The sequence below is a fragment of the Necator americanus genome, chromosome IV, assembly GCF_031761385.1.
Source record: "Necator americanus strain Aroian chromosome IV, whole genome shotgun sequence".
NCBI classification, from domain to species: Eukaryota; Metazoa; Nematoda; class Chromadorea; order Rhabditida; family Ancylostomatidae; genus Necator; species Necator americanus.
Genome location: NC_087374.1, coordinates 12,440,155 through 12,458,142, shown reverse-complemented (window position 1 = coordinate 12,458,142; position 17,988 = coordinate 12,440,155). Strand labels below are relative to the sequence as shown.

At 40.6% G+C, this 17,988-nt stretch overlaps 1 protein-coding gene across 3 annotated transcripts; it reads left to right on the top strand.

Annotated features, from left to right (window-relative positions):
• Positions 1-254: 254 nt before the first annotated feature.
• RB195_001060 (uncharacterized protein) lies at positions 255-14,402 on the top strand (the record flags this gene model as incomplete). Of its 3 annotated transcripts, XM_064197661.1 has the most annotated exons (22): positions 255-313; positions 379-500; positions 561-657; positions 714-889; positions 1,092-1,266; positions 3,811-3,874; positions 8,852-8,981; positions 9,044-9,135; positions 9,215-9,328; positions 9,464-9,556; positions 9,622-9,691; positions 10,536-10,642; positions 10,731-10,826; positions 10,879-10,980; positions 11,042-11,182; positions 11,340-11,456; positions 11,518-11,618; positions 12,423-12,558; positions 13,655-13,837; positions 13,894-13,990; positions 14,054-14,190; positions 14,256-14,402. In XM_064197661.1, 22 exons carry the CDS (start codon positions 255-257, stop codon positions 14,400-14,402), a joined length of 2,556 nt encoding a protein of 851 aa, XP_064053540.1. The 3 variants fall into 3 exon arrangements, with proteins under 3 accessions (XP_064053540.1, XP_064053542.1, XP_064053541.1); XM_064197659.1 differs by lacking the exons at positions 255-313; positions 379-500; positions 561-657; ... (1 more) ...; positions 1,092-1,266; positions 3,811-3,874 and adding an exon at positions 7,280-7,312; XM_064197660.1 differs by lacking the exons at positions 3,811-3,874; positions 8,852-8,981; positions 9,044-9,135; ... (12 more) ...; positions 14,054-14,190; positions 14,256-14,402 and having other exon boundaries at positions 1,092-1,378.
• Between the last annotated feature and the right edge of the window lie 3,586 nt (positions 14,403-17,988).

Below are 17,988 nucleotides of genomic sequence, written 5' to 3'. Positions count from 1 at the left end.
TCTCTTCATTGTTCTTCAGTCATCCTTATTTCTTCTTGTTGTGCTTTTATGACGATCTTCATAAAGTTCACTGACGGTTTCTGTTCAAGTATTTTGTTCTTGACTATTTCACGTTTCTACTTGGAATAAATTGTGCCGTTTCTGCCCAGACGCGACAGTGACATTCAGCCTTGGATCTCTCGCTCCTCTAATACTGGGAATACAATGAAATGTGGAATAAGAGGTTCTTGAAGATTAGCAGTTAAAGCATTTGGATGGCGAGGGCAGCGATAGGTGTATCGCTGTCACTGGGACAACGCTGCTCGATGTTACGGTTCGGTTATTCTTTGAAATTCAATTAGTACAGCGAAGATTTCCCAAGGGACTGGACTGGTTTAGTGTTCCCAGTCAACTCCGTTCATGTGGTAAAATTGTTTCTGACTGCGCTCGACCTGAGGAAACAAATTGTTGGAATTGTCAGGACGTGGTGAACTGCACGAAAAAGTTCTTCTGTGATCATTGTTAGTTTCGTGGGTATACCTTCCGCAGTCTCACGTATCATTGTCCTTTCTTTTCCACAGGTCACACATTACAACCCCCACCAGGCACTCAGAACTTGTTCGAATACCTCGGGCTACCAGTGTCATTTGAAATCGATGAGTCGTTGTTGAAAAAGAGGTCAATTCACATACGGCTTCGTAACTCACAAGCTCCAAAGAGCAGCACGTATTCAGATTCCGTGAGCTGCAGTTTGCTATGCATCCGGATAAATTCGCTAGGGCTTCCGAGCATGAGAAGGAGATATCTGATGAGCATTCCAGGAAACTTAACGAATCCTACAAAACATTGTCAGAGCCCCTCCTTCGAGCAAAATATCTGCTGAAAGTCCTAGGGGAATCTGACCGTGGTGGTACGCCTTTTTCGAGTATTTTTTTTCTTTTTTTGTGTTAATATCAGGTCATGTACGTAGTCTTATACGCTGCTGTTAACTGCTGACGCAGGTAAGATTTGTACGTCCATATGTATTCATAAGATGTACTATCCCTCGAGCACTTGGAGTTTAGGGCAGGATTCATTGCCCTCAATTTATTTGCGATGCTTTTTTCTTACAGGAAAAGGCCTCGGACCAAGCGCTGACAAGGTCAGAGACATGGATTCAGCATTTTTAATGGAAATGATGGAATGGAATGAGCGAGTGTCAGAAATGTCCAGCAAAGACGATTTAACCACCGAAAAGACTACCGTTCAAGAGGAGATTGATGGATTAATGGAAGAGTTAGGAAAGCAGTTTGCCGATAAAAACTTAGATGGAGTGCGCGCAAACATCACACGGCTCAGCTATTTGTATTCATTGCGCAACTTAATTGTCAATAAATTAGAAAACATGATGAGTGTTTAAATGTGTATGTCAAAGTATTGTACAATATCTTTTCATAAGCTGAGTCCTAGTGGAACTCTCAAACGATTTTCTCCCTCTTGTGATAATGCATGATGCTATTATGGAGTATGGCGTTGATTTCCGTCTTTAAATACATTGCAAGATATACTGTCAGTTTGTTTCTTCATATACATTTTAGTGTTAAATAAGCAGTTATTCATTCTGTGAATGTGAACGAATCGTTTACTATAGTAAATAGATTGCATATTTTTACAAAAGATATGAATGATTTGCAAGAGTTACCGAGCTGGTAGTAATCCGTAATATCTTCAGAAACACAGGAATAGGCATGGTGAAGTCAAGTAGCCCAATCCAACGGAATGTCGTGACATTTGCCTATGAAGTTGTTTGGGCTAAACCGACTATAAATTCAGTCATTTTGAGTAATTGCATGTTATTTATGAACCATACGTGGTGAACTACGGTTTGGGGTGTTAGTTTGCAGTAGATTTCCCGAGAAATAAAACCTGAATATTCATGGGAAACCACAAAGTTATGTATATTTTGATCGGTGCGACCTGAAGGGCATAATCACGCATCACGTAATAATGCAATAAACGGCCACAACCGAAGCGCCCCGGTTGAATAACCGCTTTCGATCGAGTCAGGACCATTGCTAGCTCTGCACTTCGTTGTAGAGTTAGCAATGGTCGAAATTCGGTCGCAACCTGTGGTTCCACCACTCTGCTTCGAGCAGAACCGCTCGCGCAACTGCACCAGGCTCCAGGTAATTGTGATCCGATGGTGCTTGCGGATGTAATGAATTTTTACAGAATGCGGATCGTAAGGTGCGAATTCATTCTGCAGTGATCGTCATCTTTATCAATCAGCACATAACCGCGTATGGATAATTAATCTTGTATCATTTGTGATTCGAAATGATTTCCAGCGATAACTATAACTCAATATGGTGCTATGTAGCTCGAATACAAAAGAAAAAGAATGGAAAAGTAAGGAAAAGGATCTAATTCTTCCTCTATGTGAGTAAATAGAATGAATGCGGAGTATCAGAATGTTGTCTAGCTCAATATTGTCGTGAGAATCGCTGGTCAATTTAACATAACGCTGAGAAGCTTTTTAGCCAGGTTGCTTTTGATATACTCTTGTGCGCAATCGTGGGTGGGTCATCAGAGCAGCCTATTTGTAATTATGACACTTCAGAGTGATGTCCTCTATTTCCGTACATGTATCACACATACTAAATTTTCAGTGCGCCACTTAATTCAGGGCACGAGGTTTGGGTGCAAGACCGCGAAAACGGCTATCATTAACTAACTCTAAACTGGCTAACGTGTGGGTGTAGCGGTTAAAGGGGCGGGTGTGGTGTAGCGGTTAGAGGTTCCTCTTCCTGCACGATCGATCGGAGGTTCGAATCCGCCCTAGTGTTCACCAAGCCTTTCATCCCTTCGGGGTCGATAAATTGGTACCAGACTTGTCTGGGAGGATAAAAGCACTGACCTGACACATCGGCTAGCCACCGCAAGTCATTGTATAGGCCAGATACACGTTCGTAAACCTCAAACGATAGCGGATTGATTAACGCCAGAAACTTTATCCTTTATCCTTTAAACTGGCTAACGGCATCGAAGCGGAGTGGTTGTCATTCGTTTTTTGTTTCCGTTTTCGTATCGCACACCAGACACTAAGGTTTTTTTTTAGAAACATGCACTTTTTGATTAGTCGTTTAATGTCTTTTAATGTCTTGCGCCATTTGACAGTAGGATTTCGAACTAGCGAGGAGATGTAGGTGAATTTCTGCAGTCACTTCGTCGAGTGCAGACGTGCCGACAATTCAAGCCATCCGTGCACATCTAATTGGACTTGAAGCAATCTAATTGGTCTAATACAGCCGGCTTAAAAGGAATTGAGTTGTTATGGATTTGCGAGCTCCATTGAATGGACCAAAGACCGTGCTATTTATAACCCAACCTCCTACGCAACTGAACAATGCGAAAGGTTCGCCTTGATCGGGCTGTACCGTAGTAGAGTATATGAAGCGCAGTACAGTTGCGTAACCGGTTCCGCTCGAAGATGGTGAAGTAGCGGGTAAAATCGAGTAGAGACCCTTGTTACACCGTCAACATCTAACTCATCTAAATCGTAAACACTCGTCTTCGCATTTCACATCTGTCTTTGAATTCAAAAAGTTTGTGATGGCCCCACCTCGATTCCAACTGTTTTCTCTATGGCGCCGCTTCGTCATCTGTCACCCTTACGCAACTGTTCGTGCTTCATGCCGTTTTGACCCGACTATACGTTATATACGGCGCCTAGATAATAAACAATATATTTGACGTTTATGATGTAAAACAAAGTATTCTGACTCGTTTACATATCGGTTAGGTTTTCTTCAGAGCAGGAATGACGTATAATTGGGTCAAAGCGATATGAAGCACGGACAGTTGCGTAAGCTGCTGCGCTCGAAGCGGTGCGGTGGAGACAGCGGTTGGAATCGAGGTGGGACCATGGTAGACTGCAGAGGGTAACAAACTGTATAGCGGTAGCATTCATTTAGTATATCAACCATTTGTTCCTATGAAAACTATTGTAAAAGGAAATGTATGGAAACATCCTACTAATCCTAACATTAAATGCATTTGAAGTGCTAATGAACTATCATGATGCACTTAGTAATAATATCGTAATAATATCAGAGGATTATTACTATTCGGCAAATAATTGTAAGGAACCGCTACCTCTAAGAACTATTCATTTCAATTTTCCCCACCTATTACTTAATATAGTCTTTGGTATTATCAACTACGCTGTCTTTTCATGGAGCAGCTAGGAAGCGCGAATGATAACTTTGTCTCCGAAGGGCGCCTTCGCCTTATCACTCTTACCATTTAGATCGTTCGATCATTCGACTACATTGGAAATTTGAACAAACGAGCTGGCACTATCTTTTACAGGCTGACCTTCTCATTGTTTCTATCTTCTCTCGCGCCAGTTGATGATATTTCGGACTTTTATCCATGCAGTCATAGTTCAGCCGAAAGCTCTTTACTTGTGTGCCGCATGGCGGTCACTTTTGAAGGCAGCAGTTTATAACCTTTTTGTGGATTAAAAACCATGAGAAGTATGGACAGGTGCTCTCGATCGTGATGTTGCAAGAAAAAAGGTTGGGTCGCTGCGCTTTCTAACGGTGCTTTTGTGGGGAAGATCGCGAGGTGCATTTGGTGGAAGCAAAGCAGAACGCTGAGAGGATTTGTGCAAGACAGGAAGAATGTTGTGGACATACTAAACATAATTAGTAGGTGTTATGCGGTGGATTATGCTGTCAGAGATTTAAGATGTGCACCAGTGAGTTCTTCCTCAAACACACTGGAAAGTTCATTTCGAGAGTAAGTGAACCAAACTAGAACGCTCCCAAAGTTCCTCTTATTCTTTTCCGGGAGGAGTACTGCTGATTATTACGGTTTAGCCGTAAGATAGAAGGCCATTCGATTAAGGAAGCGACAGTTTTAGAACGTACGCTTACGTGCATGTTTCCTGTGGAGAACGAGAAGGTTTCGACGGCATTTTTAAACAAACGAGAGATAAAATTTGCAAGTGATCTATTAAATCTTTATTTTGCTACGGAGTAACGTCTCCTCTAGGTGTTGGTAAGGTTTATGTAAAGCGTAGATAACACCTTCACTTTCTTATTATTAGGAAACGAAATAAAATTTCTTTTTGAAGGATTTATGTTGTGACTCTTCACATTCTTATGTGCGTTAATGAAAAGTGGCAACGATCTTTCGTTGTTTTGGAAAGTCTTTTGAAGTGCAGGATTTCATCCGTATTATTACTGTCAGAAGGCATGGTCACGTGGACTATACTCAGAAGATATTTGTTATTTTTCGCTTTCTGGTGGCAAAGAGTAGTCTTTGTGTTGTTGCACCCTTGTACTCTGACTTTAAAATATTGCGGCGTACCATTGTTTGTGGTTTTTCAGAGCAAAAAGGAATTTACGTCTCTAAAGTGCTGGTATGGAATTGATTCACTAATATTTGCATCTATTATCAGTAAATTTTCTGTTCAGTCTCGTTACCATATGTGAACCATTCGCTATTGATATTCCCATGGGAATTTCGAGAAGCTTGCTCCAGTTGATAAACTAATCCAATCATCCGTATTATTACTGTCAGAAGGCATGGTCACGTGGACTATACTTAGATTCTTAGATACTTAGATGTAAGTGTCTAAGTAAGTATCTAAGTATTTCGAGAAGCTTGCTCCAGTTGATAAACTAATCCAGAGGGGCATGTTCTGGATAGCCTCAGTTCTTAATCTCATTTGTTTCTCTTATTTGAGACCATTTAAGTGTTTCGTGAAGTGTGACATCCTCTTTTTATAAAATTCCTTCCTCACTTATCATGTTTTATCTGTGCCCTTGCAGACGGCTTCATCGAGCGCATAAAAAAAACACGGACGGCGGGTTTACAGGTCGTTGTCCAGAAGTTGAACGGTTAAAGGCAGCGTATCACGAAATTGATGTAGTGTGGGAACCTGTCGTTGGAAAACACAAAGTTCGGGATGTAGATGACGAATATGAGCGTCGTCCGGAAAAAAGGTGTAGGAAACGATATTCTTTCCTACGAGGTGAGTTGGGACGCATCTTGAACCGCTCACTCGTGGACGAGGTTGGTGCGTAAGGGTTGCAACTGATTTCGTTGGAACGAACCCCGTTTTTAAGGACGATCAGGGGTAATTGAGTGGAGTCATGTTCGTATTCGTAATCTACTCCTCGAACTCTGCTTTCCATCGCGTTTCTGCATTACGTCAATTTCCTGATTCGCTGCCTTAAAAGGCGACTGTATTGGTGGCTTAACACCGATCGCTAATCACCCTATTTCGATCTACGGTCGCACTTAGTTGGATTCACCCCATCCAGATCTGCCATCAGTCTAAGCGCTTTGTAATGCACAGTTTCTGAATGTCAGTCTACAAGCTCGTCATCCTGTAAACGAGTTCAATTTAACTTAGGAGCAAAAACTTTTTCATCTGCGTTTCACTAACTTGTTTTTGTCTACGTGTGGAATTTTCAAGACGAAAATGAAGAATTGAAGTCTTGAAGAACTTTCGACGCTGACACCGTTGTTCACCGACACAAGTTATACAATTTCTGTTAGTAAAATAATATAGCTTTCTGAGCAAGCCTTTGGAAATAAGCGATTGCGGAGCCTGTCCCCGTTCAATTGTTCCACCATATACCTTCTATCTTCAAAATACAGGAATACACCGCAATCCTCAAGGTCACCACCTCTACTAGGCAGCGTCCACCGAGGTCACTATCGGTTACTTTTTTGCTAGCAAAGGTTTTCTAAGTGGCATTCTCAAAATCGAAAGCCCCAACCGTTTTCGCATGCGTATTCAAGCAACCTCTTATCTTAGCTTCCTCCGCTAGTTGTATCATATTAGTTTCCAAAAAAGAAAACCTTAGTGAAATGCTTTTCTGAGCTTCTAAAAGCTCGTTTGAAAGGATTATTGTGGTGGATTTCTGCAAAGACGTTGCTCACATGGTTTGATTTCATTCAAACACAACTTTTCGCCCGCTCGATGCTTGGAATGCCACTGACGTGCCGATCGCACACGACCTTCCACACGATCTCTCTGCGTCCACCTCTCTGTTTAATCAGTACTTACATCTCTCCTCTCTGTCGCTGGCATTTCGTTTCTGTTGGTGAAAGTTTGCGTGCGATAGTACTCTCCAACTCAGCAATCAAGTGCATTGTGCACAACTACACTCGATATCCAGCAACTGCTTGCATTTTTTGAGTGTTCTGTGATCGAATATCGATGTTCCTAGTGTGATTCACGGTCTTTTTGTTGCTCAACTAATAGTTACTGTTTTGCACCGTGCGTACACTTCATGAATCGATGCTTCGACTTTCGAACATTCTGCGATCGTGGGTGTGTTCGTTTAAGGCTTCGCTTCGATTTGTACGCACCATATTCACTGTTACTTTTCTCATCCTTTTTCTGTTCTAATTTTGCTGCATATGTGAGGAGGCAACAGAGTTTGCTTATATGGTTATATATGCATAAATATCCTCGATTCCCCAAATTCTGGAAACAGGAATTGACAATGTTAAAGGAAGATGTGCCAGTAGGCATTCGTACTTTACCCTTCATAAGGTTGGCTCAGAGCCAAGCTCGCCAACCCCACAGTGCAGATTCGAATATTTCGTTACGAGTATTAATTTTGAAGTGCTTGCGATTCTTGAGTACACCAACAAACATAGATGTATTTTTATGGGTTGATTGCGAAGGAAAATTCACAGCAATTCACTAAGGAATGGTTGGATTAGAGGTAGACGAAGAAGTGGCCGAAAAGACATTAGATTTTCGTAGATTTTTGACTAGCGTAATGCTTCAGCGAACATCTTCGAATCTTGAAGAGATTTCTGTCTTCAAGCTAAAGGTGATCTAGGCAGAAATGACATATCGCGCTCATATATGTAGTAGGGTGAAAACGACATGAAGCAGGGTGCAATTGAGTTGTGAGCAGCAGTTGTGCAGGATCGAGGGGGACCGTTGCTAGCATCATTTTTGAAGAGCGAAGAATCCTAACCACTACGTTCCACCGCATCGTTTCGAGCGTAGCCAATTACGCAACTGCATCCTACTTCATGTCTAGTGTCTGTTTAGACCCTAGTATATGTGCTCTGTTGCTGTTAACTAAATGTTAGACAATGGACAGATCGAGCAACATCTTCATAGCTTGGGTACTGTAGGTTGTGGTTGATGGCTGTTGAACCCCTTAGGGCTCTGTTCATAGCATATGAAGATCTTATGTAAGGGAGAGCTGCAAAGGTTTTTGCTGCTTCATCAGCTTGTCTTGCAGCGTACTAGAAAGTCTTTGTTTCATACATATGTATAATAAAGCGTCGAGAACGTTTTGTTGTCAACTATCACTTGTGGGTAAGTGCGCCACTCATTGCTGAGAGCGGGGGGAATGAGGTGTATACACAAATCAGTGTGAAGACAGTGTGAAACAATGAGAAGAAAAAGTAGAGTTACGACCATTGGATTAATATAGTATATCACCTCTTTTTTTAAGCCAGAATTTGCCCAGTATGCGCCAGATTTCGTGCTATATGATTTTTATAATTGTGGGAAAACGTGGATATGAGACGTCTTCTCTCAATTCTTCCTCGAATATAGGGATCGGTCCAAAATACAATCATTTGAGCGATGTTTTTCGACTCTCTAGTTTTTGAGCAGTTTTTTTTTGTTATTGTTTGTTCACTTGCAAGCTACTGTTTGGCTCCTCACCATTGTCATCCCCAATGTGTGAACTCTCTAGAATTAACCCTTAGTGAATAATTACTGTTTCTTCTTATTTGATCTGGCTTATTTGCTTCTAGACTTATCTTCCTGGATTTTCTTATTTTCAAGGTGTGATTCGTGTCATTATCTACATTACGGATGAGATTTCGTGTGATTTAGGTAACCAAGATGCCCATCTCAGCCGAGCTTCGTAATGATCTTGAGGACTGCGCGAACCGTATGCGCATTTCGGCCATTGAGATGACCTGTGCTTCTAAGAGTGGGCATCCAACGTCGTCTACATCAGCAGGTATTTACCCAGAATTTTGCAATATTCTGTAAGTTCAGTAAGAATTGACGTGGGTGTTTTAGCTGAAGTAGTATCAGCCTTGTTTTTTCACGAAATGAAGTACGACATCGCTAATCCAAAATGCCCCAGTGCTGACCGGTTTGTGCTTTCAAAGGTGAATCCCTAGCGTTTTGTATTCTTTCTACTTTTTTTGCACATGTAAGAAATATTGAATATGAGTTCTCTATAAACAGGGTCATGCTTGTCCCATTCTCTATGCGGCTTGGGAAGAAGCTGGTCTTTTGTCGAGAGATCAGGTCATGTCGCTGCGTAAAATCACCTCTGACATCGAGGGACATCCTACTCCTGTGAGTGATATTTCTTCTTTCAAAAAATTTTCTTCCTGTTGTATAAATGAGTTGGAGAAAATGATCAGCAATATCACAATAAACCGTTCCTTAACGACATTAAGGTGAATATGTTTTACATTTGATCCATTTCAGCGCCTAAATTTCATTGATGTTGCTACCGGTTCACTTGGACAGGGATTGTCGTGTGCTGCTGGGATGGCATATGTAGGGAAATATATAGATAAGGTGATGTCCGCCTCATGTTGTGTGGATTTCCGTATATCTTTGGTCTTTTTTATTTCATGGTTTAGGCGAGCTATCGGGTTTACTGCTTGATGGGAGATGGAGAAAATGCTGAGGGAGCTGTGTGGGAAGCTGCAGGTTAGGCTATAACATTTCCTTCCTAACCAGGTGTTACTCGTTCCATGCGGAATTGAACTGTAACTGCACAAACGTAAGCACGTCATCAGAAGAATGAGCAAAAGAGACTCTTTAAAATGTGTTCGACAGTCTTGAACTTACTTGTTGTTTTGGCAGATTTCAGAAGTGCAATGATCTGAGACTGGTTCTGCAATAACCTTTGATTTTGCGCCTTTTGCTTCGTTAATTTCTATTTAGTCTGCAATTGCTGCACTGTTCTGCAAACTGCAAAGTTCATATATTTCGTAGGGCTCTCATAGTGAAAACTGTAAATTTCTAGTTTTTGCCTTTCTTCACTTTCACATTTCTGCACTCGTCTCCTTTTCCGACTTCAAACATTGTTTTTTGGGGCGGGTGTGGCGCAGGCGGTTAGAGGTCCGTTGTAGCCACACGGTCGAGGATCCGAAACAGCCCTAGTGCAAGATAAGCCTTTCATCCCCCGGGGTCGATAAATTGGTACCAGACTTATCTGGGAGGATAAAAACACTGACTTGATCCTCGGCTGACACCTTCAAGTCATTGTATAGGGCAACAAGCGTTCCAAAACCTAAACGATTACGAGTTGCAGTGAAACACGTTGGCGCATCCCAAGTGGATTGATACGCCAAGAACTTTATCTTCTGTCCTTTTAACATTGTTTTGCAGTTTGTTGAAGTGGTCATTTTGGTGCTATTTTGTAGGCTCCAAACGATGAGGTGGTTGTGAAATAGATTTCTGTGAAGGAAAGAGAATTGTTTGTGAAGACAATCATCAAAATCAAAATGAAAATAACGTCAGAGGTTCGGTTACCACAGTGATTGTTCAGCATTTGCTTCCAAATATGGACTTGATAACTTGGTTGCCATTGTTGATGTGAATCGTTTGGGCCAGTCGCAGGAAACTGCCCTGGGACATCACGTTGAGATATATCAGGTCAGTTTTAGGCTGTAGAGATTACCCAAAAAAAAAACATTGCATGTGATTTGAAAGAGAAATGGACTCAAAGTCTCGAATTTTCTAGGCTAGGTATGCCGCGTTCGGCTTCAATGCCATCGTTGTGGATGGGCACAATTTGGATGAGATTATTAATGCCTTTGAAACTGCTAAAAATACTAAGGTATTTTGCAGGTATTTGACTCAGTACTCGAATTAGGTATTCTACATTTCAGGGTAAGCCTACTGCCATCATTGCAAAGACTTACAAAGGACAAGGCATCGATGGCATTGCTGACAAAGATAATTGGCATGGAAAACCAGTTCCAGCGGACAAAGTGCGTTTTCTGCAATTTCTAAACGCTTCTATCTCTCAGACAGTTGCGGATATGTTTGTAGGTCAACGGCGTCAAGGCACGTCTGCATGGCAGCCAAAAGGGAAAATTGGTCGCTAAGAAACCAGTTAATGACGCGCCAAAAGTTGACCTACATATTGGTTCCATTAAGATGGCTCCTCCCAATTACAAAATGGGTGATAAGGTGAGAAAACGAATAGATTTAAATGTAATGGAGTTTGGAAATCCATACAATGATAAAATTGTGTGTAAGTTCATGCGCCTGAAATTGGAAATAGAGCCCTATTCTCATGCTGAATTCATTTCAAAGTGATATTTTTGTGGCTGGAATTGTTCTTCAGGTTGCCACAAGAGCTGCGTACGGTACTGCTTTAGCAAAACTTGGAGATGCTAACCCACGTGTCATCGGATTAGATGGTGATACGAAGAATTCCACATTTTCCGAGAAACTCCTTCAGGTAGAGTTAAACATTTGTAGTTGTGAAGAAGTGCCATCCATACAAAAATAAATTGTTGTAGAAACATCCTAACCAGTTCATTGAGTGTTATATCGCTGAGCAGAATCTCGTTGGTGTTGCAGTTGGAGCCCAGTGCCGTGATAGGACCATACCTTTCACCAGGTGAGTGTTTTTTTCTATTTAAATTCTTAAACAATTTGAATGACCAAGTTGGTGGTTGAAAAAAGAAGGTACGGAGTTTATCTGCTTAGTCGTGGAGAGATTTGATAATTTAAAGGCATCACCCTACTAGTCTGGGGTGGTACGGGTCTCAGGCGGGTAACGTCTACGGAGTCATAGATTCTGGGGAGAGGGTGATTCCATTCATCTCTCCGCAACGATTGCGCAACCGTCCCTCCTCCGCCTGCGATTCGTCGAAAACCCATTCGGAAAGTCGCAGGCGGGGCGGTGCGCAAAGGTCCTGAGAAGACAGAAGACAGAAACTGTCGTAAGAAACAGTTCCGTTTACACCGATACAAATAAAAATGAACGAAATCACCCTCTTCTCCATAATCTACGACCCGGTAGAGGCATCACCCGCCTGAAACCCCTACCACCCCAGATTCATGGGGTGATATCCTTAATTGTGAATTGGATCGGCTTTTTCGGGCTCTGAAGAAGGTTCTTTTGCCGAAACGTTAACCAATAAAATTTTTTAACAACTTCGTGTACAGCTCATTGAAAATCACGACCCGGTAGAGGTACTATCATATACTATACCATCTTACTATGTCGAGGTTCATTGAAAGTCGAACTTTTCAAATTTTAAAATGTTTTCAATTATTGAAAAGGGAAATGATCAGACTTCATCCTTTCTTAATGAATAAACAGCAGATAATTTATAAATCATCTGATTTTCTTTCCATACAAATAGTATGGGAGTGAAAAGTATCTAAATTCCAAATGTGAAATCGTCTTCGCTTTCAGCACGTTCGCTGCCTTCTTCACTCGTGCTTGTGACCAAATTCGTATGGCTGCTGTCTCGTTTGCAAATCTGAAATGTGCTGGTTCACATGTCGGCGTTTCTATTGGCGAAGATGGACCTAGTCAGATGGCTCTTGAGGTACGAAATTTGTTACTTTTGTTGTTGTTTCATTAATTGCCATTATCCTTAAGCAAAGCCAGACGTTATAGGACTTCTGCTATGTTCAGTGTCGAGCGTGCGTTGAGAATTTCTCAACAGTGGGATGAATGGGTGGGGGGGGGGTAAAGCTTGTTAAAAGAGGAAAAAAAATGGAAAGAGCAGGAAGAAAAGACACGGGGTAGCCGACATTAAATAAACACATATCAAGGGATGCAAAATATTACGAAAATAGATGGTGTAGAGTATTACTCAAAGATTTTCCTCGTATAATTTGACACCTTTTGGACCGGACTGGTTTGGAAGAATTCTAAGCAATTAAAGGACATTGAGAAAATATTGGGTATAAGAGAATGAATCAAAACGAGTGAGTCTTTGGTATCCACCGTCATTTCATGCTAGCACATCATTCTTAGCTATTAGAAGCATGAATTGCATGAATTCGACGCTGTAGGACCCGTTTCACCCAATTTTACCACGTTGAGGCTCTAGCGCGCCAAACCGACGCCAGTATCCGTCTTGCTCTCTTTTTGGAATTTCTTGACTGAGACACACGCATACACAGACGCACACACATGACAGAATAAACCCGTTATTATACTATACAGCATGATAGTTTGCAAATTTGGGAGTATACATTCACATAAAAGTTTATTAACCTTCACTAACATATGAGAGAAATAACTTACCTTATCAGAGCAAACATACATGTGTACAGTTTTGCATCATTACAGAGTATTTTCGTCACAAACACACACACACACATACACATACACATACACACATACACACACACACACACACATACACACATACACACACACACACACATACACACATACACACATACACACACATACACACATACACACATACACACACATACACACACATACACACATACACACATACACACATACACACACACACACTATACTAGAAGAAAAACGATGAAGGATCGCTTTCTGGAGAGTCTTCTATGGGGAGTCGTTCTCGAGAGTGGTTTTCCCAACTACACGCTTCACCCTGATTATTCCTTGATGTTATTCGAAGAAACTAAAACTCTTGAACATTTTAGGATTTGGCGATGTTCCGTGCTCTTCCTGGTTCCACTGTGTTCTATCCAACTGATGCTGTGTCCGCTGAGAGAGCGACAGAACTAGCAGCCAATATCAGAGGAATTGTGTTCATTCGCACTGGTCGTCCTGCTCTCCCTGTGCTGTACGCCAATGATGAGCATTTTGAAGTTGGAAAAGCTAAGGTACGACTAACGAATACTACTGGATTTCCCCAAGTATTCAGTAACAAATCTTTTAGGTGCTGAAACAGTCGCCCACCGACAAATTCGTTTTGATTGGAGCCGGAGTGACTGCGTACGAATGCATCAAGGCCGCAGAACAACTAGAGAAAGATGGCAAGTTACTTGAGCGTGTTCATTTCAAATTTTTAATCGTATGATAGTACTACTTTTGTTCAGGTATACATTGCTGCATTATCGATCCATTCACTATCAAACCCATCGATCAAGCAACTATTGTTGAACATGCTAAGCGAGTTGGCGGAAAAATTCTTACTGTTGAGGATCACTATCCCGCTGGAGGCATTGGAGAAGCTGTAAACATTGGATTTCTAGTGTAATTTCCCAACATTTGCCTTTTTGTAAAATTTGATATTGCCAGGTTTCTTCCGCCGTTGCTGATCACACAAACATTCGCGTGCGTTCCATCTGCGTGCAGAATGTACCTCGGTCTGGTTCGCCCGATGAACTGCTCGATATGTTTGGTATTTCGGCGAAGCATATTGTGGAGGCCGTCAAGAAATACTGAACGCTTCCTCTAAAAGATTGACATTCTTGAGATTATATGACATCGTAGAGATATGTTAGTGTTCTCTCGTTAATTTTCTGCATTCCTGTTATTTCCACGGCTATAGTGGTTTTAAATCTTGTTTTGAGCGAGGGAAATTGTTTGTTGTTTATCAACATACGAGTGAAGATTTATAGTGTTCTAACTAGTTATGCGATTGCTTATGTTAACAGTAAAAAAAATGATAAATTACATAACTATGAGTTTTTATTACCCGGAGATCTTATCAGAAGATGTTTTACTCGACGCTGGTTGAGGCGACAACCTTGGATTGCTGCGGGCATAGCGGTGCAAATTCCAATGGATTATTGGCCCTTTGAGCAGAATATCTTCATCGGGATTTTACTTGATACATAGTGGTTTTTACGATTGGATAAATAAAACTATTTATCTGTTGGAAACAACACACTTTCTACTGTATTCCATTCTTTTAAGCTGAAAGATTAGAGTAAAATTCCTGGAGGATTTTTCCGAGTTCTGAGATGTAACGGGGCCTTTTTATCTCAGTAGAAAACTTTGATATCGTTTTATTTCTGTTTAAAAAGAAAGGCGACAAGGGTAGGTAAATACAAAGGAAAAACAGTGAACGTTGAATTCTCCCAGAAAATGTATTCGATGAGTTGAATGCAGCGGTTAGTAAACGAGTTATAGTTTTTCGTAAAAAGAAAAAGTTTTCTTTTATTTGGAACTGTAAGCTGCCGCGAAACTGAATTTCATGGTTGGATTTTTGTAAACCTTTTAAAATAGGAATTGTTGGGGAATTTTCTCGTTTAGATCAGCTTAGTTTGGAAAGAAAGAGCCGATATCGATCCCTATGGCTCATGGTTTGAAACATATTTCGTTAATGAGGGGATCGTCCGTCGATTTAATCGAAACAGTTGTTGTGGGTGAGGGATGGGGAGTGGGTCTTAATCATTTGTGGATTATCTGGTCGTGCTCTGCATTCGAACGAATATTGTTGTCACTTCATTTTCTATCTATCTATCTATCTAGGAGATCAGTCACCATCCCAGCTATCCTGTTTTCCTGTTTTACGCTTTGAAAAAAAAGAAATTATTTCTTATGTACAAGAATGTTTGCGAAATAACAAAATGTGTTTAATATTTAAATAAATCACAACCGAATATTCAGTGGTAAGATTTCCTTTTTTTTTCTCGTCAATTTATTCATCTACAAGAAATGGAATCTTCAATCTCTGTGCTCGTAAAAAAACGAAAAATCCCATTTTAGCTGTGCCTCTATGTTTATTTGTTTGTTGTTTCAACTCGAACAATCGCGGAATGTAATATCGATGTACAGCAACGGTCACCTGCATTGATTTTCTCAAAGGGCGACCAGCCGTGAGCGGCAGCACATGCAGATGAAGGAGATCGAACTCATTATTTGTTGCTAGCTAGCTGCAGTCAGCTATGAAATCAATACCAGTTAGGATCTATTCCCCGCTGATAAGTGCTCTGGACGCTCTATATGGAGTTATATCTCTGATTTTTATTAAATATTCCAAGTAAAAATAAATTTCTCTACAAATAACGTTTCCATAGGTTTTTTTGAACATTTCATATTCTTTTCGGAGAAATTCGTTAGCGACCGAGTGGTCTGCAGCATTTTTTTGCCCCCGCTGACCTTGGGTCTTTTGATATCTCGGTGATCTCTTGTCGCAAATCCGTTGCCCACGAGACGATGACCTACTTTCGACCGATTTCATCGCATTTCCTCCCCGTTCACCAACGATTCTTTTTTTCGCTACTTTACAAACTCGTTTCGCCTTTTTAGATGGTTCTGGGTTTTTTTTGTTATTGAACTGTGAAATTTATGAGCGCTGCTCCACTGCCTATCCATCATACAACGTTTGCTGTTTGGTCACGTTCTGTATACCGGACGGAGAGATTGGGGCGCATTTGTGTTTGCGTACAGGTCTATTACACACGGACTCCTTTAATTTCTACGCTATTTGTGGATTTTTATCGTTGTTTTTTTTTGAGGTTTTCATTTGTTTAACAAAAACCAGCAAAGTGATAACCTTCGTCAGTGCATGTGCCCTATATTGCCCTTTTTTCTTCTAAAGGTGAAAAAAATTCGCTGAAAAAAACTGTTCACATTTAACGCATATGACTCTAGGATGTTTACAGAACAAAAGAAGTAAATATGTAAAACCGTCTGTGATATTGTGATGGATGATTTTATTCCTGAGTTTTGATGGGCGACGATCAGTATGTTTTTTGTTTAAATAGGGACGAAAGATCTGGTTATATAGTCGTGTGTTTAGTCTTCAAGCGTGATTAAAAACTCTGTTCTGTCGAATATTTTTTTATCGGTACTACTTCCTCAGATTTTAACAGATTTCCTCTATTTATTTTTAGCCTGAGGACCCCACCATTTTTGCAGCTTCGTTTCGTTGGATTACGCAGGAATCCGTTAAAGTTTCAAATTCCTGGCGAATTTTGCTGCAATTGAAGAGAAAAATTCGAAAATAGAGGATATAGTTATCGTGCGCGTTTGATTCCTGCGACGAACACCATTTCCTAAATCGAAAATAAAAACCGTCTTACTCGGCGACGAAAATTCTCTCATCGCGAGTTTTGCCATTGTTACATAACGCAATCCAGCAGAAATATGCGTATTTAATTCTCTAATTCCAGGTGTTTTTCTTCATTTGCAACAGAACTTGCCAGAAACTTGAAACTTTAATGAATTTTCTGAGTAATTCTACTAGAAAATAAGAAATACAAAGTCACGTTTCTTCCCACGCATTCAGTTGTCTGGCATTGCTCAATTTTTTTTTCTCTGATTTTTCGCTCCCCATTTTCAGCAGTTATAATATAATTCCAACACAATATAATTCCATTCAAACAAGCAACATTCCAAAATTATCTGGTGCGTTATCAATTCCCTGCGTGGATCCGTGCATTTAATGCTATCAGGTCGACGAGTGTCACTTGTTGCTGGTGTTCCTCGTTCCTGAAAAAACGGTTGCATTCGTTTTTTGATACTTAAACTAAAAATTTCATAGCTACAGGAGTAAATTCTTCAAAAAAATTTAGTGGGATGGTACAAGAATCGATTAGTAATAAGAAGTGTATTCGTCTTCGCATTCACCCTTTCCTTTTCCTTCTTTAATGAAAATCATTTATTCGTATTTCGTATTCCTTTTTCCTCAGACGCTATCGTGAAGTGTTTAATTGTATAAGCCTCATGTTCCATGGAATTATTTTATTACATGAGATTTTTCTTATTACGGCACACACTGCGCAAAAAAAAGAACAAATAAATAGTTCCATACGTTTAAATGGATTTGAAATAAACGAATAATTTTAAATAATTTAATAAATTCAAGTAATAAGTAGTTCCAACAATAGATGCGTGATAGAAGTGAACATGGGGCTGAAAATCAAAGCAGGCAACCAGTTATTCTCTGCACTTCCACGTGATTTTGATCAAAGGATGCCCGTGAATCACCACAATTGTTTCAGCGGGTTAAAGACATCACCCCACAAATCTGAGGTGGTACGGATTTCCGGTGGAGTATTCGTATACGGGATCGTAGATC